The sequence below is a fragment of the Dufourea novaeangliae genome, unplaced genomic scaffold, assembly GCF_001272555.1.
Source record: "Dufourea novaeangliae isolate 0120121106 unplaced genomic scaffold, ASM127255v1 scaffold248, whole genome shotgun sequence".
Lineage (NCBI taxonomy): Eukaryota > Metazoa > Arthropoda > Insecta > Hymenoptera > Halictidae > Dufourea > Dufourea novaeangliae.
The window spans coordinates 124,986-140,219 of NW_015374156.1; the positions used below are offsets into that span (position 1 = coordinate 124,986).

The 15,234-nt window shown below is 29.0% G+C and overlaps 2 protein-coding genes across 5 annotated transcripts in view; both read left to right on the forward strand.

Moving 5' to 3' along the window:
- LOC107191995 (ubiquitin carboxyl-terminal hydrolase 7) overlaps window positions 1-6,297 on the forward strand; it is a 17,064-nt gene extending 10,767 nt beyond the window's left edge. Inside the window, exons 11-19 of one of the 4 annotated variants that reach the window (XM_015581163.1) lie at window positions 1,647-1,868; window positions 2,138-2,432; window positions 2,603-2,822; window positions 2,910-3,077; window positions 4,778-5,282; window positions 5,411-5,482; window positions 5,544-5,643; window positions 5,770-6,062; window positions 6,159-6,297. In XM_015581163.1, the coding sequence (XP_015436649.1) occupies window positions 1,647-1,868; window positions 2,138-2,432; window positions 2,603-2,822; window positions 2,910-3,077; window positions 4,778-5,282; window positions 5,411-5,482; window positions 5,544-5,643; window positions 5,770-5,894 (1,707 nt within the window). In that variant the 3' untranslated portion in view covers window positions 5,895-6,062; window positions 6,159-6,297. Of the gene's footprint in view, window positions 1-1,646; window positions 1,869-2,137; window positions 2,433-2,602; window positions 2,823-2,909; window positions 3,078-4,777; window positions 5,283-5,410; window positions 5,483-5,543; window positions 5,644-5,769 lie in introns of all 4 variants that reach the window. The other 3 variants (XM_015581166.1, XM_015581165.1, XM_015581164.1) reach the window with 3 other exon arrangements.
- Window positions 6,298-10,224: 3,927 nt separating this feature from the next.
- LOC107191940 (serine hydroxymethyltransferase, cytosolic) lies at window positions 10,225-14,560 on the forward strand. The gene is made up of 7 exons (XM_015581092.1): window positions 10,225-10,238; window positions 12,090-12,276; window positions 12,766-12,959; window positions 13,036-13,247; window positions 13,340-13,664; window positions 13,725-14,224; window positions 14,308-14,560. The coding sequence occupies exons 2-7, from the start codon at window positions 12,103-12,105 to the stop codon at window positions 14,472-14,474; spliced, it is 1,572 nt and encodes a 523-aa protein (XP_015436578.1). The 5' UTR covers window positions 10,225-10,238; window positions 12,090-12,102; the 3' UTR covers window positions 14,475-14,560.
- Window positions 14,561-15,234: the final 674 nt, after the last annotated feature.

The following is a 15,234-nucleotide window of genomic DNA, read 5'->3' on the forward strand; positions in this document are numbered from 1 at the left end:
TATTATATATATATATACACATATATATTATATATATATATATACACATATATATTATATATATATATGTATATGTATATGTATATTTAAACACATTAATTGACTGAAGAGTATACAGCCATAATTATTGTACGCGTTGCACTTCAGGTCCTATAAAGAATTACAATTGGGCTGATATAGAATTTGATTAATAGGCGTAATCATGATGAGCCTTAGTATCGTTTAAAAATGTTTATTGTAATAAATATTGTACAATATTATATCTGAAATGAATAATTGTATTGTAGTATTTTAAAGCTTTGAGTGAAGAATGCACAGGACATATCGCAGAATAGGTTGGAAATGTGTGAATAACTATAAGCAGAATAAGGGCATGAAAGACTTATTAGTTAATATAGTGAGATAATTATTAGAAGTCTAATTTGGAGCATTGGGTCTTAACTCATGAAACAGATACAGTTAAGGGATAAAAGAGAGAAATGAACAATAAGTAGGATTTATTAACAATGTCAGCTTCTTCCTTAACATGTCTTCTACGGTGTGTTTGTTATTTAATGAAAATCATTTAATAAGTGAAATGAATTGTGGTTTATATGATCAGATCCGTGATTTTCGTGAATTAACACTTCGAATTAACGTAAATAAAAAAAGTAGGATACTGAACCTTACACTAAGGTCTGAATCAATTGATCGAGTCGTTAATTCATTAAATTTTGTCAATGTTAATAGTCAATATGATCATCAACAGATGCCACCTATTTATTTGTTGTTACATATTAATAAATAGAAAAACTCAATACATCATCGACAGAGTGAATACTATTTCATAATAGCTATAAAGTACCTATACATAATATACTAATATTTTAGACATAAAAGTAATGAAAAAGTATGAAATAAACTGTTGAGTGCTAGAAAATTTTTCAAAATAGATTTCACATTAGTTACTTAGTAACCATTTTTAATTACTGAAAATTCGCAGCCATATTTTTGTTTAAAGTATATTTGTTTAACATTTGAAAATTGTAAAGCATCTCCACACTGCTGTGATCATACATTACATTTTTATTATTATTCAGCATAAATAATGGTCACGTGTTTTAAAGAAAGTCTTTTAAATTTATATAAGTGATTTATAGTATTTGTTTAAAATTGATACATGATAAAACAACTGTGTGTTATAATTTAGTAGAAATTTGGCATTATATAATACACATTTAAAATTCAAAATGTTTAAAGATCTAAAGAGTTAATAGTGTTTGAAACCCTTTAAGATATGAAAATATGATTTGTGTATTTAAAATAATTTAATGATTTATTAATACTAAATTATATATGTTTTGCTAAATTTACTTTTATTAACTTCAGCATCCACGAAACCATTATTTACAGTTGAATAATTTTCATTGTGTAACTGTTTGACTTAGTAGTCTGTATTGCGGCAGATGAACAAAATTAAAATTACATAACCGAGAAACAAAATTCATTCTTTTGGTGTTTCGATTACTATCTGTCCTCGAATCTCAAAAGCATGATGTTAGTACACTGCTTTTCTAAAAGTTGAAATTTTAGAAGACAGATGAGGAAAAATTACGAATGAGACGAATTTAGTACATATATGGATAATTTTAATTTTGTTGGTCTAGCTGGTGGAGAGATTGCAAGAGGAGAAGAGGCTGGAACAAATAAGAAGAAAGGAAAGAACAGAAGCATACTTGTATATAACCGTCAACGTCCTTCTCGAGGATAACTTTGACGGTCACCAAGGAAATGACTTGTATGATCCAGAGCATGCTTTGTATCGTGTATTTCGCGTGCGTAAGCAGTGTACCTTGCACGAGTTTCTTGAATTGCTGAGTGATAGCTTGGTAAGTGTAATTGTTGAACAATTTTTCATGCTATTACTCACATGATACTATATTGAAATGCTATGCTGTTGCCAATATGTCGACATATTTGCAATTAATTAATGTTGATATATTGATGTGACTTATTAATATGTGCCATTACCTGGTTATACATTATAATTTCGTGATCATCTAAGAGTACGGTAGGTGATTAAAAACACAATTAATAAATACTATTTCAATTAATACTATGTAATTCAAGCATCTAATGTGGTGGGATTTTTCTACAGAAATATCCAATAGAGCAAATTCGTTTATGGCCACTGAATGTACGTTCAAATCACACCTGTAGACCAATGCCGCTCGAATTAGAACCTGATACACAGAAATCCATTTACCAGTACTCGGAAAACCCAAATGTTTGGAATGTATTTGTTGAACTTGTTCCTCCAGATTCAGATTTAACAGCATTGCCACCTTTTGATAAAGACACTGATGTTTTGTTATTCTTTAAACTGTACGATCCTAAAAACAAAAAGATACATTATTGTGGTCATCATTATATGCCTGTCACAACTAAAGTCCGTAAGTTTCATTTAAAACAATTTACAAAATTTGAAGAATTTCGTTAAATATTTCTTTATAATCGTTATTTTTGTTAATATTAATTATAGACTCCTTAGAAATATCATTTTAGTTCGGAATGTCTTAATTGTTCATATAAATTTCTAATATCTATGCCGTGTTTTATGCAGAGGAACTTATACCAATTTTAAACAAAAGAGCCGGATTCCCGCCGGGTACAGAATTAGCCCTTTATGAAGAAATAAAACCAAATTTGGTTGAAAAAATAGACAATTTAACAGATCCGTTAGAAAAAGTCCTTGAAGAATTAATGGACGGAGATATTATTGTTTTTCAAAAAGAAGGAGACAATCATATGTATGAACTTCCAACATGTAGAGAATACTTTAAGTAAGTTATTTATGTAACTTTGTAAGAAATACATAATTTACATAAATTTGATCCATTGTAAATTATTGAATAAATCTTGTATTTCAGGGATCTGTTTCATAGAGTTGAAGTAACGTTTTGCGACAAAACGATTCCTAATGATCCAGGCTTTACAATGGAACTCTCATTGAGAATGACATATGATCAAATGGCGAGAGCTGTGGCACAAAGAGTTGGCACAGACCCATATCTACTGCAGTTTTTTAAATGTCAAAAGTAAGAATTTCTGATTACTTTTTCATTACAGTAGTGTTTTATTTGTATAGAATGTTATGCAGTATATATTCACTAAATATTTTTTTTAACGAATTCGTTACGTACTTTTACTACTTACAATACAGTCGCGGGTGAATTTGATTTAGCAGCGACAACGATAACTCATTGACATTTTATATTCGATTTAGATCGTGTCTAGAGTCCTTGTACTAATGTAATTTGTCGTACAATTGTACTTTAGTTATAATTAATGGGAGTGCTGCAGTAACTTCCTTCGTTCAGAATGAACATATTATAATTAATATTCATGCTGAAACCGATATTTTTCAAAACGTAAAAGCAACTAATTTTTGTTATTTGTATTCTTTGATTGTTCTTTTTCTTCTTATTTTTTTACATCTTTGCTGAATAACCAGTACAAATGAGGTATAACAACAAAGTTTGGAGAATAAATCATTTAAAAATTGTATTTTGTAAATTATGCAGATGTGAGGCGATCGCCTTCAAAATACACTCCTTAGAACTACATGCACGCATTCCAGCTTCAGATCTATTGATTGTAACATTTTTGGTATCTGTTGTAATACCCGTGTTACATTACGAGGTGTGACAATAAAGTTACGAGGTATAATATTGTTTCCCCCATAGTGACAACAATTTAAACAGTTGCGTCCACATTGATGAAAACAAAACTATTGTCGAAACTTTACTGTTGCACCTTGTAATGTAACGCGGGCATAGATACCATAAAAGTTACAATCAATAGATAACCGACGTAAACAAAAACTAACAGATTACCTGGCTATCCATGAGATACCCGAATATACGAGATAGTTGAGAATCTCGATTAGGGAGTCGATCGTCTTTAGGTCATGTTCGATCAATATTTGCAATGAACGCAATACAATTATAACGGAATTTCTTTCGATAAGAGTGTAAAAAATGTAAACTGCCGTATTACTTATGCCACTTACCGTATATGTGACATAATACAGAATGGCACACATGTAATAGAGCAGTCGTGTCTGACGTATTTCATGAAAGTCACTGTCCTATTACTTCTGGCCCACCCCGTATATCAATATCCACAATATGTTCTATATAATTTTTGTAATTAAGCATCATTAATTTCATTTAACAAAATTATATTTTTTTAATTAATTTTATTATATTTATCAATCAAGAAATAAGAATTATTGAGAATAAATAAATAATTATCCCTGTCTCTTATCGAAAGACATTCAAGGTGTAATCGTAGCGTGCAGATAATACCGTTTTCAGATTTTCATGATTTATTCCGTTTATTGCCGATATCGATCGAAAGTAGCCAAAAGACAGTCTGTAGTATACAGTCTCAAGAGTACTAATTTGAAGGCAATAGCCTCATGTTTGTTTAATTTTCAAAATAAATTTTTTAAATTAATTATTTTCTAAACCTTATTGTTATACCTCGTGGCTTTCATTATTCTGATGTTATAGTTTATTTTTTATATGCATATTGTACTAATTCTATGCAAGTTTTAAAATGATACAAGTCATAAGAGCAAAGGAACACAAACTTGTTGTATAATTTACGTATGTTAATACGACGTTACTGCAGTTTATTTTACAGATATATGATAGTAGTGTAATCAGATTTACCCCTCTCTTACTGATACGTGTGTATATATAATAACACATGCACAATAACATATTTTCAGTTACAAAGATTCACCTGGACACCCATTAAAATGTACATACGACGGATCGCTGAAAGATTTGGTTTCTTATTGTAAACCAAAAACAAAGAAATTGTATTATCAACAGCTCAGTATTAGAGTAAATGAGCTCGAAAATAAGAAACAGTTTAAATGTATATGGGTTGGTCCGTCACTTAAGGAAGAGAAGGAAATTATTCTTTATCCCAATAAAAATGGAACTGTGGCTACTTTACTTGAAGAAGCTAAAAAGCAAGTGGAATTGTCAGAAAATGGATCTGGAAAGTTAAGGATATTAGAAATCAATTGTAATAAACTTTCGCCTGGTCCAAGAGAAGATGTGCCCTTAGACAACTTAAATACATCCGGCACAAAGTTATACAGGATAGAAGAAATTCCAAATGATGAGTTAAATCTAGCAGAAGATGAAATGTTAATTCCTGTTGCACACTTTCACAAGGACGTTTTCTCGACGTTTGGTATTCCCTTTTTCTTTAAAATTAAACAGGTGAGCACAATTCAATGCAGATATACCCATGTAATGAATTTATTGCTTTCTTCTCTCTTTTTCTTGAATAAACATTTTCTTTACTACTATATCGGTTAATAATGTGTTTGTCGTTTACATATCTACAGGGTGAACCTTTTCCAAAAATGAAAGAGAGATTACTGAAGAAATTGGGAGTACAAGAAAAAGAATTTGAAAAGGTAGGCATCTTGATCTAATCTTCTTTGATATCTTATGAGAATTCATAAAAAAACTTTGAAGTTTAAGTTCGCGGTGGTGACAATGGGAAAACCACACTTTATTATGGATTCGCCCGAATGCATTGTGAATCTCGCAGACTTCCGCACCCATCCAAGTCAGAGTAAGTGTATTAAAAGAAAAGCAATTTTTTATAGCAGATAGATGAGCTAAATAGAATCACATAGAATTACCAATAATGTTGTCGTATAAACATTAAAGTGATGCTGATGAGGAATAAATTTTGTAGTTTATCCACTTTTAAACGCAGGCACATCGCCACACAGGCCTTGGCTTGGTTTGGAACACGTCAACAAAGCGCCAAAGCGTTCTCGTATCAACTACCTCGAAAAGGCTATTAAAATTTACAATTAAATTTTCATCATGCGAAGAGGAATAAAATTAGGCAGCCACTCATATAATTTATACGATTCTATAATAAGAAAGCGACGTCTGACACAGAATGGTTGGAAATGCGTTTGTGTATTCGGTTCTTCAGCCAGATAAAGCGCGGTTTTAATATTATGATCATGTTAACGAAAGGTAAATCTACGCTTTGTATACGATGGATTAAGAGAGTGTTATGACCATGCAATGATACTTTATGAATCATGGAAGTTCTCCCTTTCGAATCGACAGGGATTTTACGTAGTGGCTGGATCGATGGTACAACATCGATTCCACTATGCACCAACAATGGATTAGACGCTTCTATCCGTGAAATCAATTTTTGTATTTGTAAATATATTTGTCGCCTGATGGCACTCGTTTAAAAGTATTTTTGATGGCAGTGTTTTTAATGCATTCGATTAAGTCAAGAACAGGAATTTATTTAAAACACGTATTTCGTTATGAAAGAGAATATGGATTCCAACCGCAGAATGAAGAATGCTCATGTCAGGAAACACGGAGGTATTTATGAATGTAGCATAATATTAATTTTATAGAGATGCTCAATTTTTTTTTGAAATTCTCATTATTTGATCCTGCCACGTAAAATCTTTGTATTGATCTAATAAGACCCAAAGAGACATTGTGTACTGTACTACGTGTGTAATACTTAAAGCTCATTACCTGAAAAAAAATTGTCTACACACTCCTGTTTTATACTATATTCAGGATGTTTGAAACGCAGGTTGACACTTATCCTAAAAGCTTATATTTTGCACTCTAAGGCATTTTTATAAAAAAATAAATATGAACGTTTCGTTTACAATGTCACGTGTTCATACATTGAAATATAATTGTCAAAAATTGATTCAAACGAAACGCCATCGAATTATTCTTTAGTATTGTTATATCAAAGATGTCGATGAAAATACCAACTAGGCATTTCTAAGTAAAATTTCTAAGTTGCCTTCCAAACACCCTGATGTGTTTTGCGTTTGAATATATTCTTTTTCTGTGTGTGTTCTATGCGTCTTTTCCTAATATACTTCACCGAGATTCTAGTAATCTTTGCAAATATATAACAGTAGACTAACGCATTAATGAGGCAGAATTTTAATTTAAGAAACCAACAGAACACGTGTCGTCGACCATAACAAATGTTCAAGTCATCACATATTGAATACAAGTAATTATATTAAACATACGAAGAGTTAAACGATTATTTAAAAAGAAAACTCATTTCATGATCATTTTTGTTCAACACTTTTTTTTGTAGTGATGTAATATTTTAGTTTTTTTGTTTTTGATTCACTATTTTTTTTTCGTGTGAATACTTTCCACAATATTATACGAGAACTACTATTATTTATGAATCATATCTTGATCAGTGTTTTTCCTGCCTTAACTGTGATTTAAGTCTTTTGACAAGACGCGCTTAAACTTCGTAGCTTCGAAATACCTAAGAGAGTTATTAAATATTGGATGAAGACAGAGCAATTTAATCAATTTATTTAACAAATAAAGTCTGTTTTTTTATTCTGAGATACTAGGTTGTTACAATTATTAAAAGAAATTAAAGTGTTAAAGTTGAAAACAAAACTTAATCTATGTGAAGTCAAGAAACTTAATTCAGTTGACTTAGCTATTAATATGTTAGGATATTAAATTGCTGTAAACTAATTAAAACAATAACTCATATCAATATTAAATATATAATTTAAACAATGTCAAGTATAGTGCCTGCAGTAAAAAAGAATGATCATACTTCACTGTGTTATGCTTCTTGATCACACTTCGAAATTGGCAGGTACAACTGTAATACAACAGTACAATAAGAAATCAATGCGACATACAGTGACGATGACAGAAGTTGGACATTGCAGTTGGAAGGTATTGCAATATTTTATAAAAATTCAAACGTGCTTGGACAGGTAGCTTGACTATTCAGTACCATGTTTTTAATGACATGTGTTTCAAACGTTATCCCGTTGTAAACACTCAACTTAATACTACTTACTTCTGTCTTCAAAATTAATATTAACACCTTGTTCGATATTATTGGGATTACTTTTGTCTAAAATGTAATTCTAAACTAAAAAAGCAATTCTTCCGTGTCAGAATCGTGTGAAGGAAAATGAATAAAGTGGAAACTTAAAGGTTTCAAGACATTCAAAGTAGTGGTGTTATTTAAACACAAAATATTGACAATTTTTAACGATTTCGAAAACATTGTGAATGTACGACTGCATTCTTAGTAAGGTGTAGAATCTAAGCAACATTACAATGGACAGAAGTTTGTTTTTTTGTTAATTTACTCGTGAACGTGACAGCTTTTAATTGAAAGAAATGAAAATACCCATCCATGTTGATTTTGACATTCTAAAACGCAAACTGTATTTTGTTGTTAATATACACATATATGTTATATACATTATATAATTCATTGTCGTTGCTACGTTCCTTACGAATATCAGTAATGGCAATGATTTTATAATTGAAGCTAGTACGAATACTTATATTGATATTAATAGTAATTGTGTATGTTTTGCACGTAATTATAAACAATTTATAGAAAGAACATTGTTTAAGTTATTGTTCTACAATAAAACATGAAAATATCAACATACTTCATGAATTACTTACAGAGAAACGACACTTCTAATATAATAATGTCTGTAATTATTTGTAACACGATTTTTTTACAGCTGCTCAATTGCGAATATAAATTTTATCTATAAGTTTTCAATAGTTACTTCCTACGCGAAAGAAAAACAAAATACAATGCAGGTGTCCATAAAAAAAATGCTTGATTGTAAAAAATATTTACTGACATGAGCAATTCGGTTTTCCATGTCGTAATTTTTATTAACATAAACATTGTAATATTACTTTGTTATTGAATCAGACAGAATATTATGATATTCATATTTTTTTAAACTTCATTAATTAATCATACTACAGCATTATAGAAACTGCCTACATTTATATTAGCAACTTTTGAATAAGATTATATGTCACATACAACCTCAGTTCTAAGTAAACATTTTGTATATAAATATTGCATGAAAATCCACTTTAAATAATACGAATATTGTAAATATGTTGTTGCACACAACATTTAATATTTTCCTATCACCACCGAAAATATTTGTTATTTATTTTGTGCAAATTCATGATCATTAAAGTTGAAAACAAAACTTAATCTATGTGAAGTCAAGAAACTTAATTCAGTTGACTTAGCTATTAATATGTTAGGATATTAAATTGCTGTAAACTAATTAAAACAATAACTCATATCAATATTAAATATATAATTTAAACAATGTCAAGTATAGTGCCTGCAGTAAAAAATTTGCCTTTTGTTGCTCATGAAGCATATAATAGATAAAGACAATGAAAAACTTCAAAATATTTATTACAATATGGAAAGGATATTTTCTATGCATTTAATCAGTCACATTAATTATATAGGAATATTAATTTTCTTTTATTTAGATTATTTATCAAGTATCAGGTATACATTATTTAATGCATTTTATCTATTATGTAAATCACTTTTATTTAGATAAACAACAATATAACTATATAAATACAGACTTCCACGCTATTACAACTACTTACTGTTTGAAGTGACCCTTTTGAGAAGTATTCATGGAAGTAGTAATCTTTTGAAAAAAACTTCCGGCCATGTTAATAGATAATTTTTTAAATAAATTAATTAAAAACCTTTTGTCAAACTGATCACAAACCTTTACTTAGCTTATCTATATTTACTTCTCTCTAATTTCTTTATTGACTCAGACCTCATTAAATACATTTCGTAATGTTTTTGTTTTTATAGCGATTTCATAGTTGCAGATGAACCGACTTTCAGTTTCTTAGTGACTTATTGAAGATAGAAGAGTAAATTCAGTTAAAAAAAAAACGTTCTTAAGATTATAATTTTACGTACAAAATATTTACAATTTCCGCAATAATGATAAAATGCTGTGAGGTGGTGTAAGCAATTATAATAAACATGATAGTATGTATTTGTAAAGAGTTAAATGTTTTCACGAAAATTAATATGTAATCTCTATTTAGAGCTAGAAATATAATTTATGACTTAACAATTTACATAATTAATATTTTGAAATTATTTAAAAAATAATATATCTTGCGTAGAACATTTACTATCAAACTATTAACAGTGATTGTACTATATTAAATGCCTTATTTTTTTCAAAAATTTTATTACTCCGATGTAAACAATATATGCACATAATATGTTGACAAGCTGTTTCGTCATATTTTGTTTTGACCGTACTTTGCAGTGTTATCATTTATATAGTAAGTATTATACGTATTACTAAACAGTATATCTGTATCAAAAACTGTATAAACCATTCATGATTACCATAACTAGTACTAAATCTTAAAAACGTATTGAACGTAACAAATAATGTATTACAGTATTAATATCATTTTTAAGTATAAAAGTCATGCATTTAATAAATATAAAGACATTCTGATACTTTAAGTTGCTTAAAATTATCTTGATATAAAATTAGGTACCAATTTTTCATAAGTACTTGTATACTACTTTTCACAAGTTTGGTTATTTTAATAGCTTATTTACAAACAAGCCATTATATTGGTTTTCTTGTTTATATACATTACTCATTCATTAGTTAACTTATCTCTTTGGTAAGTTCACACTAATAGTTATATAAGTAACTATATTTAACATAATAAATCTGATTCGAAAACAATAGGGAGAAAACAATCGAATAATATTCCATAGGAATTGTATGCAAAATAAAGCAATACATTCTCTAGTTTAACCACTATATGTATTGTTTCTTTTATTATTTTGATTGCTCAACACTCTTATTATATCAAGTAGAAATACATTTTTGCTTAACATACATCAGTATCAGTGTTTAATATATGTATATAAACATTTTAATATGTTTTCTGATCAATTAAAATGGAAAGCGCAATATTATTAAAAATAATAGTATAGCATTGAAGACATTCTAAGTACATATAAGTATTTCAAATTTTGTTTAAGTAATACTTTCTTTGCAAAAAGTATAGTTTTTACTTCACTATAAATACAATGTGTAAGATCAAATTTTACAAGGTAAACCGTATTAAATAACGAATGTAACGTAATTCTGTTTAAACAATGTTTGCAAATGATATTTAATCATTCACAAAAATATTTTATATTACGATAGTTCAATATTTATTACGATATTCATTCTTCGAAATATTTCGTAATAATTTTTCATTAATGGATCATAAATGGAAAAATACTGTGTGTTAGGAGTATTTGAAATTTCGTTTTTGTAATACGATAAGAAAAAAGTTCAAAAAGTCTTGATAAACCTATACTGGTTTGGTCGGTGTGAAATGAGATACGAGCATACAGAATTGTACGTAACTGAAGAAAGTACATCGATCGTGAACTACTTTTGATGCAGTGCTATTACAGTAAAAGCGTAAAATCTATTCGTGCTGTTTGTTATTTGTGCAAACAATTATATTAAATAGTAAGTTACATTACTCACAAAATACGATACTCGTAAACATTTATTGTAAAACGTAATGGAAATATTCAAACTTAATACAATAACAGTATCGGTTTACGTTTGCAATAGAAAGCAGACTATCAACTGATTTGTTTAAAAATATACGATACCAATAAGAGTTATTATTAATAGCAGTAGTTAATAATAAATGTTTATGTTGTTATAAGTATATTGGCTCAGGCTCAGTGTTCAATTTCTTAAAATTTTGACAGTTTTGTTTTTCTTATATATTATTAGTGCAATAGTGCAAGTAAAAAAACTCGTTCAAAACTTATATTTACTTTAAATTAAATTCAATACTGCTGTTTCTACTTAGTATAGTAACAACGCTTCTGGTTACATTTATAAAGAATTATTTAATACTTTTAAATGCTAGAAACTCTTGAATTGTGCTTGAATATTGTAAAACAGCAATTAAATATAAAAGTCATGCGCATTGGGTACCATATTTTACAGTGCCGTCAGTTAAAATATTTTCCCTGGGAAAGTTTCTAGGTTAAATGGTACGATTGAACCTTAAACATGTGATCTGGACTAAATTTTTAGAAAATATGATGATATAAAATCATATGACGTACTTAATGTCTGTATATACACATATTAGGAAACACACAGCAATGCTCCGGAATTGGTTGAATTTAAATCAGCGCGGTTGTCAATTGGTTGAAGATCTGTTAATCGCTGGAATGCGGCGTATAAAAGATCATGTTGTTCAAGGACACCCATCAGATGTCTTTCGAATTTCGAATCGTAGCGTTTATTTTTCGACCACCTGTTGCTCACCGAAACTCGTGAGTGGACTTAATATTATATGTATTTTTAGAAAAACTATTATTTTAAACATGATAAGAAGGAAATATTATTTTAAATATAACAAATACATTAAATAAATGGTATTATACTATAGCAATTTTCTTAAAATTTACATCATGCTTTTAAATTAAATTTCAATAGTTATTAGATAAAAATGTTATATAAATAAATAACAAGATCAGATTTGATATAACGCTCCTACGCACATGTTTTGCATGTATTGTGTATGCTCTCTCATAAATGGAATTTAATTGTGGCATTCCAGTATGTAAGGGGTTATCAGTTAAAACCCTTTGAACTTTACGAAAATAATAAATAGAGGTCTGTATGTAATCCCCTCCAAGAAACTAGTAATATATTGTCTAAATAAATAATCTAATGTTTGACTACATTTGTTTATTACGTTTTTTTATGAAGTGAATGTTTACATACATATATGTATTTAAAAAATATTATCTTTTATATAGAATATGACTAGTGTAATCCATAAAAACATTTGGGAGACAGATCCTGAACTTTTTGAACTGATGAAAAAAGAAAAAAGGAGACAAAAAGTTGGCCTTGAATTAATTGCTAGTGAAAACTTTACATCCCTTAGTGTACTTCAATGCTTAAGTTCTTGTCTTCATAATAAATACAGTGAAGGTCTCCCTGGTCAAAGGTATATTGTTATAGTACATTGTTATTATTTTGGTATTAGTGGTTAATACATTTGCTAAGACTTTATCTGTATTTAGGTATTATGGAGGAAATGAATATATTGATGAAATTGAATTATTAGCACAACAACGTGCTTTAGATGCATTTAATTTAAATCCAAAGGAATGGGGTTGTAATGTACAACCGTACTCAGGAAGTCCAGCTAATTTTGCTGTGTATACAGGTTTAATTGAACCTCATGGGCGTATAATGGGATTAGATCTTCCTGATGGAGGTCACCTTACTCATGGTAACATTAATATTTCACATGAATTTGTTAAAATTTTTATAAACCATCAGAGATTGATATAATCCTTACAAATCACCATCTGGATTTTTCAGGTTTTTTTAATGAAGCTAAGAAAGTTTCTGCAACATCAATATTTTTTGAATCAATGCCATATAAGGTGGATCCTCAAACAGGTCTAATCGATTATGATAAATTAGCTGAAAATGCAAGACTATTCAAGCCAAAAATTATAATAGCAGGTGTATCTTGCTACAGCAGATGTTTAGATTACAAACGGTTTAGAGAAATAGCAGATGAAAATAATGCTTATCTCTTTAGCGATATGGCCCATATATCAGGATTGGTTGCAACTGGAGTAATTCCCAGTCCATTTGAGTACAGTGATGTTGTATCAACCACTACGCATAAGACACTGAGGTAATTTCAATGTGAAAATGGTGGAGAGATGTTATTGGTATAACATTTCTTAATTTTCAGAGGTCCTCGAGCTGGTGTTATTTTCTTCCGTAAAGGAGTTAAAAATATTGGGAAAAATGGACAAGAAGTTATGTATGATATAGAAAATAAAATCAATCAAGCAGTATTTCCTGGTCTACAGGGTGGGCCACATAACAATGCGATTGCAGGAATTGCTACAACAATGAAACAAGTTAAATCTCCAGAGTTTCTTCAGTATCAAAAACAAATAGTAGCCAATGCGAAGAGACTATGTGCAGGACTTCAAAAACATGGCTACAAGATTAGCACAGATGGTACTGATGTACACATGTTATTAGTGAATTTACGGCCTGTAGGTCTTACAGGAAACAAAGCAGAAAAGATTTTGGAGGATATATCTATTGCCTGTAACAAAAACACTCTACCTGGCGATAAAAGTGCCTTCAATTCTAGCGGTATTAGACTTGGCACACCGGCGTTAACTACCCGTGGTTTGGTTGAAGAAGATTTTGATAAAGTTGTTGATTTCATACATCAAGGTATATTAATATTAATGTAAAAATGATAGTATAACAAAAGTAACAAGTAGAATATACAACAATAATTTTGTAATGTGTTTTAGGGTTGTTACTGGCTAAGGAAATAACTAAAATTTCTGGACCAAAATTTGTTGAATTTAAGAAAGTATTGAGTACCGATGAATGTATAAAAAAGAAAGTTGTAGCTTTAAAGGAAGAAGTGGAAACTTTTTCCTGTAAATTTTCCATGCCTGGTCACGATACATATTGATGATACAATATCACATGCTTATACATATATATGTATATATATTTTTCTAATGCATTTATTTTCAAACAGTTTTGTAAACTGAACTACCAGTGGTGTCATGTTGATTCAATTATCAAGTACTTCATAAGGATTATAGATAGAGTTTTAAATCTGATGTGAAATATGTATTTATATACATACATAATATTTTACAGATATAAATTACATAAAAACATTTCTTATGAGTACATCAAGAAACTGAATACAGCCAAATATATAATTACAATTTAAAAGTATTAGATTATGTGGATTACAATATTGTATTGTTTACATGTCATGTTAGATTTCATATTCTTTTCGTTTTCATTTTTTTAATAACATGTACCTACACTAATGGTTGTAATTGTATGTAAGTGTATTTTATATAAACTTGTCAAGTTTTTACCGTATATGTAGTTTATTTGTACAAATTACTATTAACAAAAATGTAAACAGTTTTTTAATACATCTTTGTTTATACAAACTTAAATTTTTTAACTTTACTATTTCATTCCTATGTTGCTACACATGTAAGAAGAATCTGTAATTATTTATAATTTCATTACTCGTATTTTTTTCAACAGAAATGTTTTTGCATTAATCGTCAACATAAATGTGTCTATCAGAATACATCGCATACCTTTCTTAAATGAAAAATTACTTAAATCGACTTGTTTTATTCGTACAATATAATCAATATATTGTATTATTAAATATTTCATTTTCGTACATGTTTATATAT